This window comes from Symphalangus syndactylus, chromosome 2 (assembly GCF_028878055.3).
Source record: "Symphalangus syndactylus isolate Jambi chromosome 2, NHGRI_mSymSyn1-v2.1_pri, whole genome shotgun sequence".
Classification (NCBI taxonomy): Eukaryota; Metazoa; Chordata; class Mammalia; order Primates; family Hylobatidae; genus Symphalangus; species Symphalangus syndactylus.
In genome coordinates, this window is record NC_072424.2 from 35,981,182 (window position 1) to 36,008,233 (window position 27,052).

The 27,052-nt window shown below is 51.4% G+C and overlaps 1 protein-coding gene across 5 annotated transcripts in view; it reads right to left on the reverse strand.

Annotated features, from left to right (window-relative positions):
* SUFU (SUFU negative regulator of hedgehog signaling) overlaps positions 1-27,052 on the reverse strand; it is a 131,914-nt gene that overhangs the window by 6,523 nt on the left and 98,339 nt on the right. For 3 of the 5 annotated variants that reach the window (XM_055250672.2, XM_055250652.2, XM_055250662.2), the window contains exons 9-10: positions 11,530-11,664; positions 9,513-9,651 (exon numbers count right to left, since the gene is read on the reverse strand). In XM_055250672.2, the coding sequence (XP_055106647.1) occupies positions 9,513-9,651; positions 11,530-11,664 (274 nt within the window). Of the gene's footprint in view, positions 1-8,276; positions 9,227-9,512; positions 9,652-11,529; positions 11,665-27,052 lie in introns of those variants that run through there. The other 2 variants (XM_063627964.1, XM_055250682.2) reach the window with 1 other exon arrangement.

A 27,052-nucleotide genomic window follows, 5' to 3' on the forward strand; every position in this document is an offset into this window, starting at 1 on the left:
GGAGGGAGGACATTGGGGGAGCTGGGAATGCTGCTCCCAGAAGGGAGATGAACACTGGTGGAGCTGGTAAAAAGGAATCTCAGGAAGAAAAAGGAACAAAAAAGAAAAGTTAAAACAAAAAAAATTAAATTAAAGCTGCTGCCCAGTCAGGCTCTAGTGTCCCCCCTGCCCCCTCACCATAGCAGGACAAAAGGAATCTGTTTGGATTTGGAATACAAGCCCTATCTGGAATCTGGAAGTGCCCTGGAAGGTACATCCAAGAATGGCTGAGCTGGAGAATCTGGAGATTGTGGACCAACGTCTCATTTTACAGATGACAAAGGGACTCCCAACTTCCATTCCCATTCACAGTAGCCACATCCTCCCAGGCTGGAGGCTCCCAAGCCCCTGCCCTGCTGTGCTCCATCAGCCACTGAGTTCCTCCAGCCTTCTTTGAGGTTCCTCTTCTCTAGGTCACCTCCCAGCATTCCACGTTGCTGTTCTAGTCTGACACCTCATTGCCTCTCGCTTTGATGCTGAGTCTGGCCCCACTATTTGGCTGGCACAACCACCAACTTCATCTGCTAAAGAAGTTTTCACAGTCAATACCAACGTCCAAGGGCTCTCAGGGCCTCTAAAACCAGGCCTTCCTCAATCTGCTGGGCCATTTTTCCCCACCCACCCCTCTGGTCAGGCTGCTAGGCAGAGCCAGCCCAAGCTGATCCCAGGTCTGCACCCCACCATGCCTTGGGTGAGGGTGTCTTTCTGCTTCCAACTCTGACCCCTTCCTTCACCCCTCCCCCTCCCTGTCCTTGTCCCCAGGGCCTCCCAGCCTCCCTCCACTGCAGACCCTTCTGTACCCCCAGGCCACAGCTCTACCTGTCTCCTCCCGCACACCTTGAGCACCCAGGTAGGGCACAAAGGAAGAAAGATAATGGGGTGAAGATCCAGGTGAGGGGCTCCTCTGAGGGGAAACCCCCTCTCTGTGAGGAGGAGAATTGAGAACTTGAAAAAATACCCACCAGGTTTCCCCTGGGAATTGTCAGCTGCCAAGAACAAAAGCTTCCACACTGTGAGATAACAAGGAAGGTGAGCACACAGTACGGCTTGGGAGCTCACAGGACGGAGGTCTCCAAAGCAAGAAGTGGATGGGGTGGAGGAGGGAGTGAGAAGTAACAACACTACCCCCAAGTGAGCAGAAAAGCCGCCATCATACCGGGCGTGCTAACTGCTCATCTCCCTGTCTCCTTACAGTGGAGGCAACAGGCACAGGCGGGTTATGTAACTTGCTCAGTGTCACACGGCTTGTGAGTGGCTAAGACCATATCCTGGTCATGTCTGGACTCTCAATTTAGTGCCTGCAGTACTGCTCCTGAATGCTGAACTCTCACCCGCAGGACACTGACTTATCCATTCATCCTTCCAGGCACACAGGCATAAAGGCAGCCCATTTCCCACCAGGACAAGCACCCTCTCTTGGCTGGCAGAGAGACAAGAGACCCAGCCTTCCCAGGCTCCAAGCCCATAGCAGGAACAAAATAACTCTGACCACTGGTCCACATCTCCTCACCAAACTCTCTGTTCTAGGAGCTAGGGCCCCAACCAAGGACAGAGACAAGGCTTAGAGACAGAGCAGGAGAGGCAAAGTTGGCAAAGTCCGGGGAGCTGCACCCCTACAGTTCTTCCTAATTCCCCAAAGTGGGACTGGCCGACTCTGCCTACAGACTCCAGCCATACACGTACTCCCTCTCACAGCCTAAGCCCTTGCTCCTCCTACTCTCTTATCCCAGGGGTGTCCTCCCCAAAAGTTCAGTTTCCCCACCAGTTATCACCAGTCTGCTCAAGCAGTACAAAAGTTACATTCATATTTTTGGCATTTCCGGGGCTCATTGCCATCTCTGCAAATGCTAGCACAAACACAAGCATACCTAAAACCCAATTATATTACAATGGCTCCAGTCTGGGCCAGGCTGGGCTAATTTCTAACTCACAAATAACTTGGAGGGAGGGGCTTTCTGCCAGATCAGTAAATAGATGTGGGACTATAACAAGTGCTGCGGGACGGCCGGGCGCGGTGGCTCATGCTTGTAATCCCAGCACTTTGGGAGGCCGAGGCGGGCGGATCACGAGGTCAGGAGATCGAGACCACAGTGAAACCCCGTCTCTACTAAAAATACAAAAAATTAGCTGGGCGTGGTGGCGGGCGCCTGTAGTCTCAGCTACTTGGAGAGGCTGAGGCAGGAGAATGGCGTGAACCTGGGAGGCGGAGCTTGCAGTGAGCCGAGACTGCACCACTGCACTCCAGCCTGGGCGATAGAGCAAGACTCCGTCTCAAAAAAAAAAAAAAAAAAAAAAGTGCTGCGGGTGAGATGGGATGGAGGGAGGACAGGAAGAGGGGCGAGGGTTCACAGGGACCGTGGCCACCCAGTGAGACACCAGAGTTATTCTTCAAGGAAACGTAATGCCACTAACACTGAGTTCAGTTCTAAGCTGGTTCCCCTGACAAAAGTCTGGAACTGGTGCTAGGGAGAGGGTGAGTTATGGTGGCTTTTAGTAGAGCAATGACCATGCGCGGCACCGTCTGTGTTGGACTTATTTTGGACTCGGTTGGGGGAGGGGATGGCCAGATCAAAAATGAGGACAAACCCTAGCTGCTCCTCCATTTTTGCTTTTGGTGATTTGCTGGTTCCTGCTGGAAACTTCACGTTATTTTAAAAGAATTAAAGGGGAAAAATTATACATGAGATTTACATGATATTAAGGGTGACATTCTCTGCAAAGAAACATGACAGACTGTCATAGCTCCAGGCACCTAATTTAATTTCCTTTGGGAGTTAAACCTTAGAAGGTTGGATTGAACAAACAGGCCCTGTTCTTTGTATATTTCAGACCTGGAGCTGAGAATGTTAACAGATCTTATCAACAGGACACTGGAGATAGACAGCTAAGATGGGGCAGCTCCTGTGAGCTCTCCCAAGTAACAGACTCGCCCTTGTGATGCAACTGTGGGAAAAGCCTGTGCAGTTCTGGGGCTTGGCACTCCTGAGGCTCACTGGGTCCCTACAGAGCTGCTTGGCTCTGTCACGAATAATAATGGGAATGGTGATGATAAAAATGACAGTAAAAATGGCCAATAGCAGAAGCAGTACCTCCACCATGTGCTAGGTGCTGTGCTAAGAGCTTGATCAGTGTCATTTCATTGAATCCTTATGGCAGTTCTGCTAGGGAGGTGACTATCATCCCCACTTTGCCCAAGGGTAGGTACCCAGAGGAGACAAGGCTCTGGACTTTTCTTTTTATTTTTTAGACGGAATCTCTTGCTCTATCGCCCAGGCTGGAGTGCAGTGGCACAATCTTGGCTCATTGCAACCTCCGCCTCCTGGGTTCAAGCAATTCTCCTGCCTTAGCCTCCCGAGTAGCTGGGATTACAGGTGACTATCACCACGTCCGGCTAATTTTTGTATTTTTAGTAGAGACGGGGTTTCGCCATGTTGGCCAGGCTGGTCTTGAACTCCTGACCTCAAATGATCCATCCCTTGGCCTCCCAAAGTGCTGGGATTACAGGCATGAGCCACCACGCCTGGCTCAAGGCTCTGGACTTTAGAGGAACAGCTATCTGATCTCATGGTGATAGAGGATGCTCTTTTCCTGTCTGGGGAAGACACCCCAACTGTAGAAGCCTATAGAGATGGGGATGACTTCTCTGTCTTCTGATGAGGGAAGTGAAGGTAGCTTTGGTTTTTACCAATGACCTGGAAAATCAGCAGTCCCAGCCTCCACCAGCCACACATTTCCTGGCCACCTGCTCAACTTAAGAGGGCTGGAAGCCTTAGAGTCACAGACACTGCTAAAAACCAGACTGGCCAATGAAAAGGAAGGCAAACCAATGCCCAGTGATGGTTCCCAAGTGGGGACAGTGGGGCAAATTCCCAGGCCAGCCTAGTGAATACATACATCTTGACAGTTCTCCAGCCCAGAAAGTAGCAGTAGAAATAATACTGATAACAGCACTCACTGACATTTGCACTTACCAAGAGCCAGGCAGAAAACACTTATGTTTGTACACAAACAGCCCTCAGAGGAAGGAGACCCTCTAATAAGAGAGGAAGACCCTCCACCAATCTGAGCAACACACTCCCTTGGGAAGCTTCTGAAAATATGGGGATGCTAGGCCCCATTCACACTTCCTGAATCAGAATACTCTGGGGCAAGGCCAAGGCCCATGCTTTTTTTTTTTTTTTTTTTTTTTTTGAGACGGAGTTTTGCTCTTGTTTTCCAGGCTGGAGTGCGATGGCGCGATCTCAGCTCACTGCAACCTCCGCCTCCCGGGTTCAAGCAATTCTCCTGCCTCACTCTCTCGGGTAGCTGGGATTACAGGCATGCGCCACCATGCCCGGCTAATTTTTTGTATTTTTAGTAGAGACGGGGTTTTACCGTGTTAGCCAGGATGGTCTCGATCTTCTGACCTCATGATCCGTCCGCCTCGGCCTCCCAAAGTGCTGGGATTACAGGCATGAGCCACCGTGCCTGGCAATTTTGTATTTTTAGTAGAGATGGGGTTTCTCCACATTGGTCAGGCTGGTCTCGTAACTCCCGACCTCAGGTGATCCACCCGCCTCGGCCTCCCAAAGTGCTGGGATTACAGGCGTGAGCCACCGCACCTGGCCAGCACTTGTATTTTTAAGTGGTGCCCCAGGAGATCATGGTGGGGGGCTGCTGGGGAAATACTCAGGCCCACAGGGAAAGGGGGTTTGGGCACAGGCTTAACCAACAGGGGTGAGTTGGTGGCTGTAGCTTCACCACCATCAAACTGGCTGAGCTTCGAGGGGGGCAATGGATCTTGGTTACCCCCAGTTCCCACCTTTGGCCAGGGAGGGGGGCTTGGAATCTAGGCCAGCAGCTACTCCAGTGGGCTCACATCAGCTGCCTTAACCAGCTTGGCTGGGTGGTGGTGAGGGAGGATTGTTAACAACCTCCCAATTCCCCAGGCCCCAGCAAGTTCCAGAAAGGAACCCGAAAAGTGATCTTGTGTCAGTGTCTGCCCTGGGCAAGCCAGGCTGCGCTGCAGGCAGGGGCCCAGCTGCTGCAGATCTGACGCCGATTCAGATGTCTGTGGTCAATGATATTTCTGAGTCTGCAAAGAGTGGCTGACAATGCGCACTCCTTCCCCTTGGTATGACAATCCACACTTTGTCCAGGGCCTTGTTTGTTCTTCATGTTGACACGTTGTACTTGCTTCCCAACAAGTTTGGCTTTCTTTTCCCTCCCTTTCCTCCTCTCAGGGAAGGAAATGTGTTGTTTACAGTGGAAGAGCTTGCCAAGGAGCTGCTCTGGCACCCACGATGGCAGTGGAGGAGGCAGGGACGGGGAAGCAGTCCTGTCTGTGTCCCTTCCCTCCCACCCCCACTCCACAGGCCAGACAAAAGCCAGAAAACAGCCTGGAGAACACCCCCAACCCAGGTCGGGGGCAGAGGCGTGTGGTGCAGCAGGTAGCGGGCTGCAGTGGGGGCACAGGTCTCGCTCATTTCCTGTTCTTAGTGGGCGGTGAAAAGCTGGCTCTGGTGGCCAGAAGCAGGCTCAGACTCCTGCTCTGGCTGTGGGCTGCCAGGGACACAGTGGGGCATCACAGTCCTTTCCTACAAGGGAGGGTACTTCCCCAGGCGCATTGCTGGGCTCTAAACCTTAATGGGTGTCCCCCTGGACAACAAGGTCTCAGGGGCAGTCCAAGCAAAGGTCTCCAGGGAGAATAAGTATGGCTGGGTTCACCCGTGGAAGGAGGAACAGTAGAGGCACCAAAGAGGAGGTGCCCAGGGCATGGGCTGGGGATTCCTAAGTCATCTTCTATACAATATCCAAATGGGTAGCAGAAGGCAGGGCTTGTCCAGAGGAGAGCTCGGCAGCACCTTCCCAAGCCTGGCCTGGAGCAGCAGAGCCCGCTTGGAACAGCTGCTGGGCGTCTTCTCCCACGCCTGGGGCTTCCCATCAGGACTGGCAGAGAATGGCTGGGACTGGGGGCGCCACCTGGGTGAGCTGTCAGACACCACACAGCTGAGAAAGCATTGTGGGGCCTAAAACAATATTCTCATATTTGGTGATGTGACCCCTATGTGACCGCTGGGGCTGAGACTTATCCCCCTTCAGATCAACCCTGGCTGGGGACGGATGAACGACTCAGCTCTGGGCTGGGCTCCCGCTCAGAAGACTAACAGCCCAGTGTTGACAGGCTCAAGGGAGAGAGGCTTGTTAAAGCCACCAGGATGAGGAATGCTGGGGGAAGGAGGTGTGGGAGCAGACCTTGGCAGGCCCCTCCCAGGGTCTAAAGAGCCTCCTGCACAGCCCCAGAATTGGCTGATAAGCTTTACAGTCTCAGCAAGGATGAAAACAGCAAATGGCAGGGCAGACGGAGTCAAGGTGCTGTTCTCCGGAAAGTGAAAGCCTGTGGAACTGGAGCTGGCTTCCTGCACTCCCAGATCCTCCATAAAGCAGGGAGTGTCCACTGTGCTCCACCTGGTGCTGCAGACAGCCCTGCTTTGCCACCTGCTGGGGCCCTGACTCTACTGGGCCTGGACTGATGGGGCTAGGCTGGGGAGCAGGTGGTGTGGGGGCCTGTCTGGGGCCATTCCACAGGCTCCAGAAAGGGGCTCGGGTTCCCAAACCTTCTGCCTTTTCCTCTCGGCCTCTTCTTGTCACTCTTCCCCCTGCAGGATGTCTCTGCCACGCTTTCTCCCAAGAGATAACAGGCCTTGGCTGGGCTGGTGGCCAGAACAAGGTGCCAAGGCTGGGAGTGAGGGCTTCCAAGGCTGCTGTAACAAAGTCATCCCAGTCCCTCCGTTTCAGCTGGGACCAATGGGAGAGTTCGGGCAGCAGTTAAGAGAACAGAAGACTGGGTCTCATCATGTCCTGGGTCTACTGGATTTCACTCCTTCCTACTCCTCTGCCCCCAACAGGCCTGGGCACACAAGGCCCAAGGAGACACCTCGGAACCCTGGGGGCGCGAGCAAGAGATGCCTGCAGGGAGCAAGGGTGGGCCTCTTTGTGCTGGGGTCCCCTCTTGAGGGACCCATGGCTCTCCTTGGCCCAGTGGAGTGGCCCTCACTGGCGACTGCAAGTCTAACCCCAGGCCTCTAGGAGGTCCTGCAGACTCCCGGGGAGACAGCCAGCCCCAGAGGGAGACCTAGAGGCCCACAAGTAATTACAAGCCCAGGTTCCCACAAGCAAGGGAGCTGCCTGTGACCACAGTGGCAAGACCCTAACAGGGGTGGCTGGCTGGCAGTCAGAGGCAGAAAGTGCTGACTGCCTGGCAGGGGGAGGAGGGCTGGTGTGGGTGTTGGCTCCACCGCTGAGAATCCGGCTGGGGGCAGGGTCAGAGGGTTTCCCAGGGCTCCTTGGAAAGGGCCTGAGAAACCCCTCGGTGATCAAGGGTGGGTGCTTGGGGTGTGGGGCCTCCGCCAGCCTTCCCAGGAGCTCTCCTGTGAGCCGGCCCCGTGGTGGACCACACTAATGAGCCCATAACACAGGCCTTTGATTAAGTAGCTCCCAGCACAGCAACTTTATTGAAACATGCCGAGGCCAGCAGCTCGTTCCCACCGCGCCCCGGTTCCCTGGGCAACAGCCCATGGGAGGGGACCATGTGCTGGGGAGCCAGCGGGTGCTGGGCCTCAGGCTCACTGAGGGGCTGCCAGGGAGGTGAGGGGGTTGTGGCACTGGGAGTGGGAACCCCAGCAGCTAGGAGGTCAGGGGCTTGGGGAATTGGGGTTGGGTCCGAAGGGCATTCAGGGGACTGAGGGGTAAGGTGACATCTGCCAAGTCTTGTGGGGGCCAAGGTTCTTGAGCTGCTGAAAATTGGAGATGCTGACTACCCTCTCCTCAGGGCAGAAAGACGTTCCAGGAGGGGAGGGCAGAGCTCTGAGGATAGGTTCAGAGCTGAGGATGTGAAACATAACTGGGTAGAATGTATTCTGCAGTTTGGGGAGGCCCCAGTCCCGACTGTCCCAGGAAAACGTGCTTGAATATTTCACACACACACACGCTACCTGAAGATACTTGGGAATGATGACCTGTGAATTCTCGGGGGCTTGTCCTTACCTCCAGCCTCCTCAGCAGCTCCGCCCAGGAGACAAGCCTGCTCCCTCCCTGTTCTCCAGGGGGGCAGAGGCAGCAGCCCGGGACATGGCTGGGGGTGGGGAATGGGGGGAGGCCCTTTCCACTTGTGCTGGGCTAATTTCAAATATTACACTTCAGAGCTTTTGTTACAGTAACTACCAACACCACATGGACAGAAATCTAATGTTACCAAGTGGGACTTTTAAAATGTATTTATAACTTTATGGTTCAAAGTAATTTTGTTATGAAACGATATAATAACAACAGTGGAAAAAGGCAAGATAATTTATGGAACACAATATCCCTAAAGCACTAGCTTCCATTTCTATCTCAGCTTAGTCTGGGGAGTGTGGTTGGTGTCCTTTGTTTGCTGTTTGCTTTAATTAAGGGTTAGTATTTTGGTGGTGGGGGGAGAAGAGGGGCCTGGCCTGAAGGAGGAGAAATTCTGTAGACATGCAGGGACAAAAAGTGTGTCTGTATCGACTACATATGCTTCACAGACTCCCCAGACTGGGTGAAACCCACAAACCCAGCATCCTTCTCTTTCCCTCTACTGTAATGCTGCATGCCTCTGCAATACATTCACAAACCAGGTATGGCCACCTTTAGGTTTAGGGTCAGGTTCCCTTTCTTGATACTTGTGAGCGAGGTGAGGTCAAGGGTTCAATCCTCTCCCTACTCCCAACAAACAAATGCCAAAAAAGGATGCTGTTCCTCCAAGACACTCGGGAGTGTGGTGGAGTAGGTTGAGCACCCATTAGAGACCCGGGACAGGGTGGGGACTGGAAGGAGGCTTATGGCTCTGAGGCTCCGGTACCCTGCTTGGCATCAGCTCTGAAGCTTGCTGCAGCCAGAAGAGCAAAGGAAGGACAAAGTGCTCTGGACAAGCCAGCATGTCTCTGGTCACACAAACTCAGGAGGAATGGGAGGGCTGTCAGATGGGGGGTAGGCTGAGAAGGGGAGGCTCTTCCCACTGAGGCGTGCCCAGCCCCTGGCCCAGGCACACATGCCACTGTCTGAATTCTGGTGGGATTTCCATGTAGCCATTGGAGAGTGGCCTCCACACATCCTCCCATCTTGCTTCATCCTTGAGTTCTTGTATCTTGGTTTACCCAGAGTGCAGAAAGTCTTATAATCCTCCAACCTGGATTTCCACGGGAAATAGAATTACCAAGAGCCAGGGCCTGGAGAGTTAACACTTGTGTCTCAGGTGACGGGGCAGAAGGTCAGGAAGTGCTCCTAGAGCTGCTGGAGTGGGTAGCAGCATCCACACTCCACATCTACACACAGGCCCCAGGCTCTGAATCCATGAGGCATTTGTGACCAGCCCCCCAGGAAGGGGCGCCACCAAGAGCTGCTAAGGGAGAAGAGGAGGGGTGGGCAAGGAAGTCTACGAAAGGAAGGAGGGAGAAGAAAAAGGGCCTTCTCACTTGTAACCAGGGTCCATGAGCCGCGTAAGGATGCTCCTCGGTGGCAAAGGCGCCTTCCACTCCCGTGGAGACAAACGTGATGGCCATGTCACCTGTGATACTTTTATATGTAAAGTGCCGTCCATGCAGGAGCCTGCCCCTGGAGATGGGAACATGGAGACAGTGAGGAGCCGGGCCTGGAAACAGTTCCAAGAGCAGCAGGCCTGGCCAAGGCTCTGGGACAGTGGGGACTATGGTCCGCGGGCCAGGTACATGCCCTCCTGGCTGCCCACCTGCCCATCAACAGGGGACTGTATCCAAACACACTCATTTCAACACCTTCAAAGAGAAGCCCCTCTCACAAGTTCTCTAACATCATCCTTCCAAAGTGCTCAAAGCTAGCAGAAAACACTGAGTTCAAAAGCCCTGCAGAGATCCTGGAGCTCACCCCCCCTTAGGAAAATTGAGGGCAGAGAGGGAAGGTAGCAATGCGCTCAAGGTCATGCCCAGAGGTAAGAGGGGGGTCACATCCCCCCTTAGGGGACGGAGGTGAAGTAGTGTCTAACAAGTTTCCCTGGGACGATGGGATAGTGCCTCCGCAGTGGGACACTTCAGTGTCCAGGGCAGAATCTTCCACCTGCTCCTTGGCTTTCCCATAACATTCAAGTGGCTGGCCCAAAGGCCACAGCACATCTTTAAAAAAAAAGCAAGCAAGCAAACTGAAGCCAAGTGGGGTCACTCAGGGAGCCACAGGAGTTACTGTTAATCCCTAGTCTGGAAATACACCTAGGGGAGGGGCAGGCAGGGGCACCTAATGGGCAGAGCCACCCATCAGCAAGGGAAGTAGAACCTGCCCTCTGCCTTCTCAGGCTGCCTCCAATTAACCCTTCACCAGCTGAAAGGCCCTGGGCCTGGGTCAGAGAAGTGGCTGGGAAGGATGTGGCTGTGGGGTGGCGGTGGGTCCCGCCAGGTCCTGTTCATTCTGGCCATTTGCTCTCTGTCTGCTGCCCAGGGTGGCTGGCCAAGGCTAGTTACCCTTCAAACTCACTCCCAGGTGCTGGGGACAGTGGGGAGTCCCCAAGTGTGCAAATTCTTCTTCCCTGTCACTGCTCTGTGAGTTTAGAATTACTCTTGGTGCCTCTGCTGCTCAAAGTGTGGGTGGAGCCCCAGGGCTGTGGGGTAGCCAGCTGTAGCAGATGCAGCCATGCAGCAGCCCTGAGCACAGAGCTGAGTTCTGGCCATAGGGCTGGGCTTTTGGCACTGTGGACAGAAGCAGAAGGGACACAGCTGGGCTTCCTGGTCCCTCAAGGAGTTTGCTGGGCTGGCCACTAGGTTTTAGAACTGAGTGTTTTTCATGGGAAAAGCAGCAAGCAGGAGAAAATAGAGCCCAACCCACCCAACCCCGCCCTGACAAACCGGTGCTACTGGGGACCCTGTCATCCCTGCCCTGGGCTTGTCGGTGGCTGGGGGCACCTGAGACTCCCTGGGTCACAGAGCCTTCCTAAGGGGAGCAGGGCTGAGGAATACTTCTCCCTGTGGATTCTGACTCCAGAACTTGCAAACAAGGAAGGTCTGTCAAACAAGCAATCAGAGACCAGTGGGGCTCTCTGTTCACAGTGCTGGGCCCACTGGGGACTGTCGCTGCTCTGGGCTAGATAGGAGATGCAGACAAGAGACCCCCTCTCTAGGAAGCATGGCAGACTTCTCACCACCTAGGCCAGCCAGAGGATTGGGCAAGGAGAACACCGCATGGCCCAGTGACATGGGGGTGACCAGCTGGTTCACAGTCCCCAGGCTCCTAAACAGGCCCCAAGTGGAGTAGCTCTCCTCCCTCCCTGAGCCCCAGCCTGCTTAGGTGTGTAGGCTGCTGACAGGCACCTCACCCTTATCGGGGAGACCGCAAGCACGGGCCTGGTGGCTCCTTGGAGGCCTTGCAGGACGCCTGCTAGGGGAGGGGGCTGGGGAGGCTCTGAAGTGCCCCCTGGAGGCTGAGCTGGGTGCTGTGGGGTAAACTGTGTGACAGGGCTGTCTCGCTCACCTTAGGCAGAGAGGAATGAGGGCTCCGGACTCCTGGTTGAATTTCAGATGTACACTCTCGAGCTGCCGCGTGCGAATCAGCTCATGGGGAATGATGGCCGTGGAGCTGTCACTTTCCAGGCTGTCTTTGCGGCTCCTGTGAAGCAAGCACAGGAAAAGGTTCAGCACAAGGTGAAAAGCTCAGGGAGGAGCAAGATGGGAGTCTCCAGCTGGGATCTTGAGTAATAAAGACAATAATGGTGACTGATGATAATGATGGTGACAGCCATCATTCTGTATATGCCTGGCGAGCACCAGCCATTGCACCAAGCACTTCTCACTGACTGGCTACTCTTCACAATGCCCCCAAGAGGTGGCTGCCACCATTCTCTCTTTTTTTTACAGAGGAGGAACTGGGGACAGGGAGGCTAAGTAATTTGCACAGGTTGCACAGCCAGGGAGTGGGCAGAGTTGAGATCCAGTCTCGGGCAGGTCTGGTTCTATAAAGCCTGCATCTTTGGCCAACATTCTATTTTTTTTTTTTTTTTTTATTGAGATGGTATCTCGCTGTTACCCAGGCTGGAGCGCAGTGGCGCGATTTCAGCTCACTGCAGCCTCCGCCTCCTGGGTTCAAGCAATTCTCCTGCCTTAGCCTCCCAAGTAGCTGGGATCACAGGCATCCACCACTACACCCAGCTAATTTTTGTCTTTTTAGTAGAGACGGGGTTTCACCATGTTGGCCAGGCTGGTCTCGAACTCCTGACCTCAGGTGATCTGCCCATCTTGGCCTCCCAAAGTGCTGGGATTATAGGCGTGAGCCACTGCACCCAGCCTTTGTGGTTTTTTTTGTTTTTTTTTGAGATAACGTCTCACCGTGTCACCCACGCTGGAGTGCAGTGGCATGATCTTGGCTCACTGCAACCTCCGCCTCCCAGGTTCAAGCGATTCTCCTGCTCAGCCTCCCAAGTAGCTGGGATTACAGGGACCTGCCATCATGTCCAGCTAATTTTTTTGTATTTTTAGTAGAGACAGGGTTTCACCATGTTGGCAAGGCTGGTTTCAAACTCCTGACCTCAGGTGATCCGCCCACCTCGGCCTCCCAAAGTGCTGGGATTACAGGCATGAGCTACCGCGCCTGGCCCCAACATTCTATATTAAAGTTTATGGCACAGTGGCTTGTCTTTCCCTATGATCAGCAGGAGCTTCTGGGAGGCCTTCCTCTCCTGCCCTGGAGCCTCCGAGCCCTAGCTCTGAGCACCATGAGATGCGACTCCAAGAGTTTCTGTCCAGCTGACCTGAAGACTCTGAGGATGCACATTCCGCCAACAGCCAGGAGCTGCAGGGACATTCACATCCTTCATCTAACCAGATGATGATACAGTCTGTACTGCTGAGTACAAACTGGGCTCTTAGGAGTCAGACCAGTGGGCTTGGCTGGAAAGCAGAACCGGGCCCCCGCCCTGCTGGGCTTTAAGGCCCCAGGAGCCTGTACCAGATTCCTCCTGACTGTGGCACGGTGAGCTGTCGCTGCTGCCCCACCCTCCCTCCTGCCTGCTCCCCACCAAAAGTGCAGCCCACGGCTGGGACACAGGGTCCCTCTGCATTCTAAGATTTGCTCTTTCAAATTCAGCTGCCCCCACTGACAACCTCTCAAATCTGCCTCAGCCAGAAATAAGAGTTACCCACTGATCCCATTCAAAAGGCCGGATCCTGGTTTGGGCTGTGAATCTCAGAACAATTCCCCAAGTGTCCATCAAAAACTGGGTGAGAAGCTCTAGTTATTTATCATTCAAGTGGCAGGCAGGAGCCACCCAGGATGACAGCCGGACAGCCACTGAGGGGCAGGCCCAACCTCCTCACACGTTGTGGGGCTAGGTGCTGGGGCCTGCAGACAGGGTGGCACCCCGACAGGCAGGGCACCTCCCCAGGGGAAGGCGTAGGGTCCACAGGCAAAAGACAGAGGATGGCCCTGTGGCGGCAGTGGGTTAGACGTGCCCCTGAGGTCACAGGCCGTGCCTGCCTGCTGGCCTTCTCCTTGTGAGGACTCACTCCCGGATCTGACTGTTCCTTCACAAGGCGGTCCCTTCCTCTGCTTTCCTAAAGTCAGCTCTAAAACTGCCTTTTCCCCTGGTTTCGCCCTTGCACAAGACCTGTGAAGGAGACAAATGCTATGGCCAAGAGGGTCACAGTATTCAGGACTGGAAGGAAGCTCTCAGGTTGTTTAATCTATCTCTTTCCTTTACAAAAGAGTGGGTGACGCGTCCCCGCTCACCGTGCGTCAGACTTCTGATTGAAGCCTCAGACTTCTGACTAACTCTCTTTCCCTTCCACCAGGGCCACTGCTGCCTCCCTTCCTTCTGAGGGAGGCAGCAGTGACAGGTGAGGGCTCAGTGGAGACATAGGGTGCCCTCAGGGCCCAAACAAGAGCAGAACTCAGGAAGCAGTGTTTCCTGAGCCATGTTTCCTGAGCCCTTACTCTGCGCCAACCCTCTGCTAAGGCCATAGGTTCACTCGCTGATTCCTCCCAGCAAGCACGAGGTAGGCTCTGTTGTCAAGCCTTCTTTCACAGAGGAGGTAACTGAGTCTTACGGAGGTGAGGTGACAAGTCGAAGGGCTCAGAGTGAGTTTAAGCAAAAGAACCAGGGGGTGACTCTCACAATCACTCCCCTGTGCCATCTTTGACCACCGGTTCCTGCCTCCAGACACACTACTGTCCTCCTGAAAGGGGCTGAGGCCTGGCTTGTCCAGGCGGGGCCTGCTAGAGAATCCCAGCCTCTATGGTGCAGGCAAAAATGCTCATGAATAGCAATGGGAGGTGGGGTGGGGGCTTGCAGAAAAGAATCAGCAGCACACAGGGCTAGAGACGTCTCAAGCTGGAGGGAAAAATAAATTGTTGAAAGTCAGCTAAAGTCACCTTGGTAACTGCCACAACACACTCACCCAGAACCAGGACATCAAACCCAACTGCAAACAGCCTTAAAGAAATGGAAAAGAACTTAATCATCTGAAGAATTAATGTGACAAGTGCCCACATTTACACCTCCCACCAACCTTCAATCATTTGAAACTGTACTTTAATCTTTTAAGAGAAAAAAAAATTGCAAAATGCAAGATCTGCAGCCCTGGAGCTTGGGTATTTCCGGCATGCTGCTTCGATGGAAAAGCAGCTGCTACACACACACACACACACATACACACACACAAGAACCCAGCTTTCTGCTGATTTGTTTCTTCTGGACATCGATGCAGAAGCATGAATTATTTGTGTGGGCTAGGTGAGGTATTAAATCTGCAGCCGACACAGGTTTCCAATGTTTTGCATGGTTGTCAGCTTAATCTTAGTCATAAAAAAATAAGTAGTGTGCTCAGCAGCATGGCCTAATTTTTCATCTGGGCTGTTTTCTCCCTGAGTTCCCAGTGGAGGGGAAGGCATGGCTTTGGGGGCTGGAATGGAGAGGGGCTCTCAGGGAGGCACAGCTCATACCCGCTGTGGACTGCCAGGGGCATGTGGCCAAGGCTGTGCTCCAGGAGGCAAAGTGGCTAACAGCTTAAGTTCTGGGTTCCAGTTTTATGTGACATTGGGCTTAACTTCTCTCTGAGCTTTGGTATCCTCTTAACAAGAATAAATAACAATAGGTCACTGTGACTAAATGGGATGACTCAGATGAGGCCAATAGTGCCTGGGATGTAATAGGTGCTCATAATATATCTGACAAATGCATTAATGTGTTGACGTTAGCTGGCTGCCTCTAAAAGTCTATCTGCTCCTCCTGTAAAAATGTCAATGGCTTAACCAAAACTTGTTTGCCTTTATCCTGGGCCCAGAATCCAACTGCCTCTGGCCAGGCCAGTTCCCTGCTGAACAAAGGTTCTTGCCTGGAGCTTGGGAGAGGGTACTTCTGAGATGGGGCTTGAAAGAGCTCCTGACTCCTTGAGTGGACCCTGCAGGCTTTGGTCAACCACTGGTGCTCTGGAAAGGCCCAACTACAGTCCAACAAAAACACTGAGGCCTTTGCTCTACTGAGGGAGGTGACGCCAGGGCTCTCTTCCTTCTACAGAGCACAAGCTGCCTTCCTGCAATTCTCAAACCACTGTTCTTCAAGTTGCCCAGAGCAAGCTGAATCCACCTTCCCATAACAGACTTTCCAATCCCTGAGGCTGCTCTCACATCCCACCAAGTTTCTTTTTCTACTATCTGTGGCCCTAACTTTTAACTATATTCTTGACAAGGTTCTGAAATCCTCCATCCATTCAAGTCACCTCCCCTGGGCTCATTCTAACCTGTCAAAGTTTGAGTGTCCCATCCAGAAGTGAAGTGTCATGTGTGGCAATAAACATAGTATGTGACCTCACCAGTGCAGATCACAGAGGGACTATGATCTCTCTTGTTCAGGACATTTTATTTCTATTAAAACTGTCATCGAATTATCTACTCTTTGTAACCTCCTCATACTACCAACTCACACTGCACTCCCTCTGTCAATGAAATCTCCCTCGGGCTTTCTCCCACGGGATGCCCTGGGACCCATTCTCCCCCATCTAGTATGTCTGGCTGGTTACATGGAGCTAGGAGCAGAAGAACTCTGCACTGTCTGGCTAGTGTTCCGGCAGTTCGGGTATTTCTGAAACCTGACTCTGGCATCCATCATATTGGCATTCCTTCCTGACTTCAGATCACTGACAAAACTGATAAATTCGTCATCGATGTTCTCATCCCAGGCTTTGATTAAAAAGTAAACAGGAAAGGGCTAGGCAGACAGGCTGACGGACTGACATCATTACTCTTTGGGCATGCTCATCCAACCAGTTATAAATCAACCCAACCTTCCCATCACCACAGCCCTCACCCTCCTGGATGTTCTCTGGACATTTCTGTTTTGCCTATAATGCTGTCAGAATGTTCTCAAAACATCTCGCTAAACCCCGCCTATATAAGGTCTATAGCACTTCCTTTGTCTAGTTGGGCAGGTAAGCATTTCTTTTTTCTCTTTTTTTTTTTTTTGAGACAGAGTCTCGCTGCGACACCCAGGCTGGAGTGCAATGGTGTGATCTCGGCTCACTGCAACCTCCCCCTCCCAGGTTCAAGCAATTCTCCTGCTTCAGCTTCCTGAGCAGCTAGGATTACAGGCGCCCGCCACCACACCCGGCTAATTTTTGTATTTTTAGTAGAGACGGGGTTTCACCATATTGGCCAGGCTGGTCTCGAACTGCTGACCTCAAGTGATCCTGACCTCAAGTGATCTGCCCGCCTTGGCCTCCTAAAGTGCTGGGATTACAGGTGTGAGCCACCGCGCCCAGCCAGGTAAGCATTTCTAAAAGGCAATGATGATGTTGAGTCTACTTAGGGGTCTTTGGAAAACATTAAAAATAAATAAATAAAAAGGCAATGAGGATGGTCTGGCAAGCCTGGCTCTTTCTGACTCTCAGGACTCGCTCTTTCCCTTGGAGTGTTCATAGCCTACTTGCTGAATAATCTAGTCCAGAATTTTCACTGAGAGTGACACCAAGCTCACTAGTCTAGAGAGTGCAAGATGCTTTTTGAATCCTGAAACTTCTGAGTACTTCCAGTCTGCCAACACCTCTCTCCCATTCCCTCAAAGATTGCTGACACCAGCTTCACGACTCTTGCCTGCCAATTCTGGTGTTCTGGAGGCACAACACATGTGAGCCAGGAGAGCTGAAATAATAGATTCAACCCTCTTGTCAATGCCTGTGGGACCCTTCCTGGTCTGATAACCATTTGTTTTAATATGGAACCATAACAGAACTTGAGCAAATTTTGCTTTCTCTCTGCCACTGATAAATGTTACTCTGTCCAAACAATTGAGTCTAGATTTTCTTCTTCTTGCTCCAAAGAGAAGTACAAAAATAACGTCCTTTTTGCTGGTCATTGCACTTTTTGTGCAAGACTCAGTTCTTGAGTTTCAGCTTTTCTTGACCCTGTTTTTTAAAGTCTATGCTGACATAACATCTCTCTCCTTCCAGCATTTGTTCAAATTCTTCCAAATTGAGTTGTGTGAAGTATTCTCTACAGACCTATACTGGTCCCTGGAGGTATTAGACCTCCTTTTGGTTTTCAGGGGACTATTCACAATAATAAGAAACATCTTTTATTGAGCACAGACTATGGTGCTGGGTCCCATGCTAAATCCTTTGTATGCTTTGCTTCCTTTCATTTCCATCACAATTCTATAAAGAGGCATTATTTTCCCCATTTTACAGATAAAGACACTGAAACTCAGAGACTTAAATAACTAGCCCAAGATCACACAATGAGTAAAGAGCTGAGACAAAACCCCAAAAGTAACTATAATATTTCTACATTTCTCCTTAAGAAACTCCCATCTCTTTTGAGTGGTGTTTTCTTCCGGGGTTTCAAGACTATGAAGACATATCTATCTTTTCCTTGAATTCTTAAAAGAACTGCCTTCCTGGAAGACAGGGCAGGACTTCCCAAAGGGTATTCGATGGAATTTTAATTTAAGAGAAGCCTCTAGAAAAACAGGTGCGGCAAAGGTGGATGGAGTATGTCCCATCTCAGATTAGAGATTCACAAAATCTTGGCGTTCTGGACTCTGTTGTCCTCAACAGAGGGAAAATGTGCTGGTTTCATTTTGTGTAAGCCAGCATTTTCCAACTGTAGCCAGAGAACCCTCTTTTCGCTGAACACCCAAGAAAATCCCCTAAAACGCTGTGGGGACCTCTTCTAGGGACTACTGGCCCAGGGTTTTCCCTCCTGAACTCTGCCTGCCCAAGCTGCTTTCTCACAGGACTCACACTCCCTGCTGGTCAGAATTGGGTCCACAGCCAAGTTCCCCCGCATTATCTTCTGTGCCCCTGAGACAGACGCTTTCCAGGGGGCTGTCAGATGATTCTCCACGGCTCACCCTCAACTCTCAGCCTGAGGCTGGGGAAGCTGAAGTTCCCCTGGGCTTGCCTTGGCACTAACTGTGTGCTTTTTACCTGGCACACATCATCCTTTCTTTTCACTGGGCAGGGTTAAACTATAACAGCTCATACAATATCTTTTTCTTTTTTCTTTTTTAGCATTTAAAGGGTCAAACGGTTTCATAAGGGTCATTACAATAGTCACTGTTTTCCCATGCTCCCCTCCTCGGAGACAACTGTCACATCTGTAGATGATTCTTTCATATTTTCCTTAAATTTTTTTTTTTGTTTTTTTAGACAGAGCCTCGCTCTGTTGCCCAGGCTGGAGTGCAATGGCGCTATCTTGGCTCACTGCAACCCCCACCTCCTGGGTTCAAGTGATTCTCCCGCCTCAGCCTCCCAAAGAGCTGGGATTATAGGCACCCACCATCATGCCTGGCTAATTTTTGTATTTTTGTAGAGACGGGGTTTTATCATGTTGGCCAGGCTGGTCTTGAACTCCTGACCTCAGGCGATCCACCCACCTCGGCCTCCCATTCTTGATATTTTAAATAAACTTTATTTCTAATTCCTGGTGTTTCCTTTTCTTTTCTTTTTTTTTTTGTTTGAGATGGAGTCTCGCTCTGTCGCCCAGGCTGGAGTGCAGTGGCGAGATCTCGGCTTACTGCAACCTCCACCTCCTGGGTTCAAGCGATTCTCCTGCCTCAGCCTCCCGAGTAGCTGAGATTAACAGGCGCGCAACCGCACCCAGCTAATTTTTGTATTTTAGTAGAGACAGGGTTTCACCATGTTGGCCAGGCTGGTCTCAAACTCCTGACCTCAAGTGATCTGCACGCCTTGGCCTCTCAAAGTGCTGGGATTACAGGCGTGAGTCACCGCACCTGGCCTGGTATTTCCTTTTCAGGCTTTACCTACTGACTCCCCACTAGGGAAGATGAGCTTTTAGCTCTCTTCCATGCACCTTCCCACCTTTTCAGGATAACTGCACCATCAGTTTGTGTGGACTGGTATTGTTTAAATTATTATGACTGTATCAATGCTGTTTACAGTTGAGCCATGTATTATATTAATATACTTTTCCTTTCTGTCATAATTTTCTATTTTCTTTGGATTTAATACCTGTCTTAGTTTTCTATGTGTTATCACCAATTAAATCAGAATTACTATTGGCTGGGCGTGGCAGCTCATGCCCGTAATCCCAGCACTTTGGGAAGCTGGGTGGGAAAATCGCTTGAGCCCAGGAGTTCAAGGCCAGCCTGGGCAACGCAGTAAAACCCCACCTCTACCAAAAGTACAAAAAATTAGCCAGGCATGGTGGCGTGTGCCTGTGGTACCAGCTACTCAGGAGGCTGAGGAGGGAAGATTGCTTGAGCTTAGGAGGCAGAGGTTGAGATCACACCACTGCACTCTAGCCAAGGCGACGGAGTCACACGCCATCTCAAAAAAAAAAAAAAATTACTCTTACCAATGGTCCACACATCCTCCTCCCAAGATATTCAAATACATCAGGTATTTATCAATTTTATTTTCTTGGAGACATTTCTCCAGAGGATCCTTCCAACTCGCTCTCACCTGAGTTGGCTGCCTTCCATTCCTGCTACACCGTTGTCATCTGGGATCACTCTCCCATTCATCCCGGATTCTCCTTGTCTCTTTCTTGTGTTGGATCCATTTCCTACCCCCATATGTCTTCCTTACTTAGATTTGGATGGAGTGTATCCTCTAGCTGATTTCACATTATTTTTTAGTATGCCTCTCTCAGCTAAATGGTCTCTCCTGAACTGCCACCTTCAGGGGTTTCCAGGCAAACTAAAATACCAGCTTTCCTCTGTGCGCCGGCATGCAGGCATCAAAGACCCTGTTTCCAGTTATGTTTTCTGGTGAACTGGCATGTATCCCTCCACCTTTATCCTCTTTTACAGGCAATACGCAGTGAAGAGGCTCAGATCTAGAGTCACACCACCCAAGGTTCAAATCCTGGCTGACACTTAATCCCTGCAGTCTGATGCTAGATAAGTTCTACCACCTGGGTAAGTCTCAGTGTTCTAAGTCACAAGACAGGAACAAGGGCATCCCACGATGCAAGGCCTGGCACAAGGTGATGCACAATAAAAACTGCCCACTCAGCCACGAGGACCAGCCCAGGATTCCTTCTACATTGAGAGCACCACACCAAGGGATGGTTTATGGGATGGCTTAGAGGTGCAATTGATATAAACTGATCTATTTCGTCTTTACCACCTGTCTATATAACACATTCTACACTTGTATTTCTCACTGCATAAAGTGACTTTTTATAGATCCTAATACACCCTCTCCTTCCAGTGTCAAGGTAGATTCCTGATTTCTAGTAGTGTACAGTTCATAGTACATGCCCTGATCACCCTACCTACACATAACAGACCAACAGAGTCTCAACCATGCTTCCCCTCCACCCTGGTCTCTCTGAATGGAAAAGTCTTAATTTTTCCACATTCGCCTAAAGGGTATTGGTCCCATTCAGTCAGTGGCAGCATGGGTGGAAAGGAGAGGAGCTGAACCATCGAGACTCCTTTTAGCCACAGTCCCAGTCCTGTGAGTCATGACGTCTGCAGTGGCCACACGACCTGGGGCCTTCTCCTTGGGGATGCCCAGGAACAAGAACCAGGGCATTAAGCTTGGCAACTATTCACAAGTGAAGTGGATTTGGCCTGCTGAGCCCAGCCCAACCTCTGGCTTCTGCCCCTTGCCTGGGAGATTCTTCCTTTTGCTTTCTGATTGCTAACGAAAGCTCTGAACTTTCCAGAGAAAGTACCACCTGCAGGTCTCCTTTTAAGGCAGAACTGGAAAAGGGTGTGGGTGTGGGATCGAGGGAGAGGGGACCAGCTCACCTCTGAAGTTCCTGTTAAGCACAAGGCTGTATAACCTGGTTATTCTAACAAATTTTCTCATAAGGACAATATAGGAGTAAAAGGCCACAAAAGGTGAATAGCAAACACCAATAACCAAATGATAAAATGCAGTATTTTCTTTTTTTGTTTTGAGACAGGGTCTCAGGCTGGAGTGCAGTGGTGTGATCACGGTTCACTGCAGCCTCAACCTCCCAGGCCCAGGCGATCCTCCCACCTCAGCCTCCTGAGTAGCTGGGACTACAGGCATGTGGCACCACACCTGGCTAATGTTTTGTAATTTTTGTAGAGATGGGGTTTTGCCATGTTGCCCAGGCTGGTCTTAAACTTCTGGACTCAAGAGCTCTTTCTGCCTCAGCCTCCCAGAGTGCTGGGATTACAGTTATGAGCCACCACACCCAGTTTAAAAATGCAATATTTGGCAGGGCACAGTGGCTCATGCCTGTAATCCCAGCACTTTGGGAGGCTGAGGCAGGCAGATCATGAGGTCAGGAGTTAGAGACCAGCCTGACCAACATGGTGAAAACCCGTCTGTACTAAAAATACAAAAATTAGCTGGACATGGTGGTGTGTGATTATAATCCCAGTTACTCAGGAGAATCGCTTGAACATGGGAGGCAGGGGTTGCACTAAGCCGAGATTGTGCCACTGCACTCCAGTCTAGGTGACAGAGTGAGACTTCGCCTCATCTTAAAAAAAAAAAAAAAAAAAGGCAATATTTTCATTGGGAATATCCCAAAGGTAAAATGTGATCATGAAATCATGAAATGGTGGGACAGAGTATGGCTAAAGAAGTCAGGGTGAGTAAAATCTGCATCAAGGTTAGGGGATTTCCTAGTCAACTATTAACTCCTCTGGGCACCAGGGGCCGCCATCCTCAGCCCTGCCCCCTGACTTGGGTGGGAGATTAGGACCCCTCCTCTCCTGAATGAGCTTGCTGTAGCCAGAACCCCAGCTTTCCTTTTTCTGAGACACTGAGTCATTTCCTTTCTCTAGCTCTTACCTTTGAGCCTTCCTTTTCCCTTCCCTGGAGAAGTGACTCACTGCTGAAGTGTTGGGTGACACCGAGGATCAAGGATGGGCGATAAAAATACTCCTGATTGTGCAACTCGAGGGAGGGGGATGCAGCGTTTGGACTGAGAATTCAAGCACCAGCGAGGAATTCTGAAGTTGGGGTGTTAACAATGGCCGTGGCTTCATCTCTTTGGGGAAGCGGAGCAAAGAACGGAGTTAAAACAGAAATTTACCCATGCCAGACTTGCTGTGGAGTCCCTTGCTCTGCCCTTTCAAATATGTATTTCTGAGAAAGGCCAGTAAAGGCACTTGGCATGACAACATGGATCACAGTGAGGGAGGCAAAAAGGAGCCTGCTGTCCAGGAAGCAGGGAGCAGAGAGGCCTGGGCTGTTCCTCTCATCAGCCCTGCAGAGTCTGGCTGGGGCCCTAAGAGAAGGGCTGTTTCTTTCTGGGCTTTCTTTCCAGTGCAAACAACTGTACTTCCCCAGCGTGGGAGTGTGAGGGAAGCCAGTGTGACAGAGAGGGCTCCAGGCTGGCCACTGCGCTGACAAGAGAGACCCCTTGAAGCAGGGTTACCCAACACTGCCCTTCGTGCGAGCGGCACCAGCCACAGCCCAGCTGTTTCCCCAGATGGAAACTCACCTTCCTTCACCCCAATTCACTGGTAGGTTGGATGCAAACGAGATACTTTCTTCTTCTAATTAATCTTCATGGACCTCATAGGCTGAGCAAAACAAAACACAATTTTCTCTAAAGGATGACTCCCTGGCCAGGTTACAAGGTATTCAAGATGGGAATTAGAGGCAGCAAAGTCACCCCAATCAAAGGCCAAACAGACAGGTGCAGAGACAGTCCTAAGAGTAGAGAGAAATCTATGTATATGTGTGTGAGTGTATGTTGGGGAGGTGTTGCAAATGAGAATGTTACAGCAGAGGAATTCATGGTACAGAATCTGAATTCTCCAGGAAATTAAGGCAAAAAAATTTTTTTAAAGGTCTTAAAAGCTGCTGGTGTGATTCTAGAAGACTGAGAAACTCAGCAGTGATGGTGAGTTCGCTTTTTAGAGGTGCCTCAACTACAAAGTGCTTCTCCCATAGTCAGGAACTTTTCCCCTCTAACATAAGTGTGCACACATACATGTGCCCTGCCCCTCTCTGGGAGGGCACACAACTCAGAGAGCTTCCTAAGAGTCCCCAGCCTCAGGTGGTAAGTCACTGGCTGAGGGAGAAGGTGGTCCTAGAATACTGATGCAGGTTCCCAGCATCTGAGCAACAGTTTAGAGAAATACAGGCCAGGTGTGGTGGCTCATGCCTGTAGTCCCAGCATTTTGGGAGGCCAAGGCAGGAGGATCACTTGAGGCCAGGAGCTCGAGGCTACAGTGAGCTATGATCTTGCCACCACATTCCAGCCTGGGTGACAGAAGGAGACCCTGTGTCTAAAAAAAAGAAAGAAAGAAAAGAAAACCTCTACACACAATTCACCTGACCACACGTATCTTCTGTGCACTGCAGAGAGACCAGACTCCATAGTCCATGTCTGACCAGGTGACCTCAGACAGAGAGGATGCCCAGGAACTTTTCCTTCCTCAAATCTCTACAGATGTTGGCAGGCACAGTCTTTAAGCCAGGCTGTCCTCATGCGGCACAAAGGAGCTGCTTCTCATCCTTCCCAAACTCACCCGAGCAGGCAGTGGGAAGGGAGGCGCCAGCAAGCTGAAGGAGGCTTTTCTCAACTGATCATCTTGGGAAAAGCCAGATACAGATTTCATGGCTGGAATGCAAGGGTTGTGAAATGCTGAAGAAGCCCCAAAGAGGGCCAAGGACTCTCCTTCCGGGAAGGCAGTGGGAGGAGGGCTGGCAACGAAGAGTAGGAGAGGAGCAGGTTACCCAGGGGGCCTGCCCTTCTGGAAAGGAAGAAATAGACCCTCAAAATGGAAAGAAATCCCCTAGCCCTGAGGTGGTAGAGGGACCAGAGATAGGGTTGTTTTAGTTTCTGCACATGAAGAAAGTAAGGCCTTGTGTCACAAAATAATTTTGGTATAAATGAGCCAATTATGACATAGCTTGTTATTTCTGGGATTTGGAATCATCGAGGCTCATGGCATCTCACAGGAGTTATTTAACTCCCCTAGAGTTTAGTTAAATAAGCCCAGTAAGCTTCTAATATGAGGCTTTGGCCTTGTCCTCAGTGCCATGTGAGAGGTCCTGATTCATGCTGCAACTAGTTAGATGAATTCTACCAGTAAGGGTCATTATTTTGTCAGAGACACAGTCTGATGTGTCCCCCATGGGGTCCCTGAGAATGGGGTAAGGAAGATTACGTCCATTTTAATGGCTGACAGATGGCTGTAAGTAAGCTCTACCCCTTTCTAACCTTGGACAAGATACTTATTAGCCTCTCTGTACCTCATCCATTAAAGGAGGATATGTAAGATTATCGACCACAGGATGGCTATGAGGATAAGATAAATGAATGGCAGCAGATAGTAGCTGGCACATTACCTAGCACAGAATGAGCACTAATAAGGTTTTAGCTGCTGCTGAAGTGTGAAAAGAGCAAGTGCTTGACACCCCCAAATAGGCTGGCACCCGGCTGCTATTGCCCAGGCTTGATCAGCTGCTCTGAGCCTCTGATCTAGCTCTGTATCTTCCTCAGATCACAGACAAACCCGCAAAGACCCATGCATATGAGCTCCCTGGCCCAGAAGTCCTGACTAAGGGGAAATCAGACCCGCAGACAAAATATGGCCCACGCTGGCTGCCCCCGCACAGGGAGAGGAGCAAACACTGGTGCCAGCACATTTTGGGTCAGCTTTCTCAGTTGCAATCCATGTGGTGTATCTGAAATGGGGTCAGGTCCCAGAATGGGCAGCACAGATATTACCATCGTGCTCACTGATCTGAACTGAGTCCGTCATCATCGATCCTGAGACAACAGGAAGCTTGAGTCTGACAGGCTTGAGGGGTGTGTTGAAGAATGTTCTTGGCAAAGGAGGAGGAGAAACCATTTCTCAACCAATTGCTAACAAATTGGTAACCAGCACTGAGAGCCTCAGAGGAAACATTCTAATCCCCTCAGACTGCAGGCCCTGGTGCTTTAGAGACCCTACTGGGCACTAAACCTTCAGGAAGGGGAGATAACCCCGGCACCTCGAATCTATTCTCACCCATCTCTCTGTATCTCAGCCAACTCAAGCCAAAGGGTAGAAGCCGCAGCCTCTCTGCCTTATGTTTACAGAGAACCCTTCGACCAGAACCAATACCCTACTGCCCAGTTAGGGTGTGGGCTGAGTCTGGGCTTATGTGTGTATCTGGGAGCCCAGAGCCTTGTGCCTCATTGCAATGTCCAGGGGTGCAGTAGCTGGAAGTGCCCCCAAGCCAGGGAGTGGGATCTCAGGCCTGTTCCAGATACACAAGAAGGGCAAGAAGGTTGTATCTCTGCAGGAGCTTGTGCCCTTCTGTCTAGAAACCCCAGGCTTCCAGAGGCAGAGAGCCATCTGGACTGAGACTGTCTCCATGTTATAGGCCTTCCAGTACCTCTGGCCTGACAACAGTGCCAAGAAGGCCCAAAGCGAGAAGCCAAGCTCAGGGAATGGGAAGGAGTATAGACCCGGGACAGGGTCCAGACTCACAGGTAGAGAGCTTCCATATGTCGTATGACCTGGTGTGGCCATCGGCTGCTGCCAGGGGATGATCAGGATGCCTCGAGTCAGCTACTTCAGGGCAGCTGGCTGGAGAAACCTACAGGCCGGAGTTAAAAGCTGCTCTGAGGTGGCGGTGGAGGCTTCTCCAGGCTTTTGCCAAAGAGCTCAACTCTCAGCACAGCCCTCTTCCCAGAGTAACTCTAGTTCCAGTCAGGTCCCAGGAGACAGCCTCAACTTTAACCAGCCAGGCCTCCCCTGTGCTATCCTCTTGAGTTCCTTCCCCTGCTTATTAAAATTCTAAGGCACCCTCAAGGTCGATGCCATGTTCTTCCTCCTCCAAGATGCCCTCCCTAACTACCCCAGATCCTGTGGACCTGTCTTTTCTGTAGTGCACTGAAGCGTTACTACTTCTGGGAACCACGATCAGCAACTAGAGCTAGAATCCAGAGAAGCAGCCATTTCCAACAAATCACATCGACAGCCAGACGCACACCATTAAAAGGTAACGGTTTCACTCGTGTTCTCCCAAAGGAAGAGCCTGTGCACCCCAGATGGCCCCCTGGGTCCGAGCTTGTCAGACAGCAAATGTGTAATAAAGACTTCGTAGAAGAAGGCTAGATCACCCTGGTCTTGCAGGATGATCAACCTCCCTTTCAGCCCAAGGCACAGCAATTTCCTCCCTGGCAGGCAAGGTTCCTGCTTTGGGCTGCCAGCCCCCAGGTATCTCCTGCCAGCAGCTATTCCCTAGAGCTGCCCTGGGACTAAGGGCAGAGGGGGGTGCCCAGCTCCAGCCCTGCCCATCACTCATCCCCTCTATCAGAGGAAGAGAGGTTGGCAGGAAGCGGATCTGACCTCTAGGGTGGTCACAGTCTCTCCCGAGGGCTACAGGGGCCCCTGGACAGGCAGCAGAGGCCTGCAAAAGACTTCCTTTCCCTTCCCTGGGCCCCAGGGAAGAGAGGCAGGAAGAAGGGCCTCAGCCACAGGCATCCAGTATGGGGCTGGCCAGAGAGGGAGGCCCCCAGGGTTGCAGCTATCAGCCGGAGACCAGGCTCCAGGAAGGAAGGAAGGGCAACTCTGGCCGAGACCGAGATAAGGAGGGAACCGTGCTCA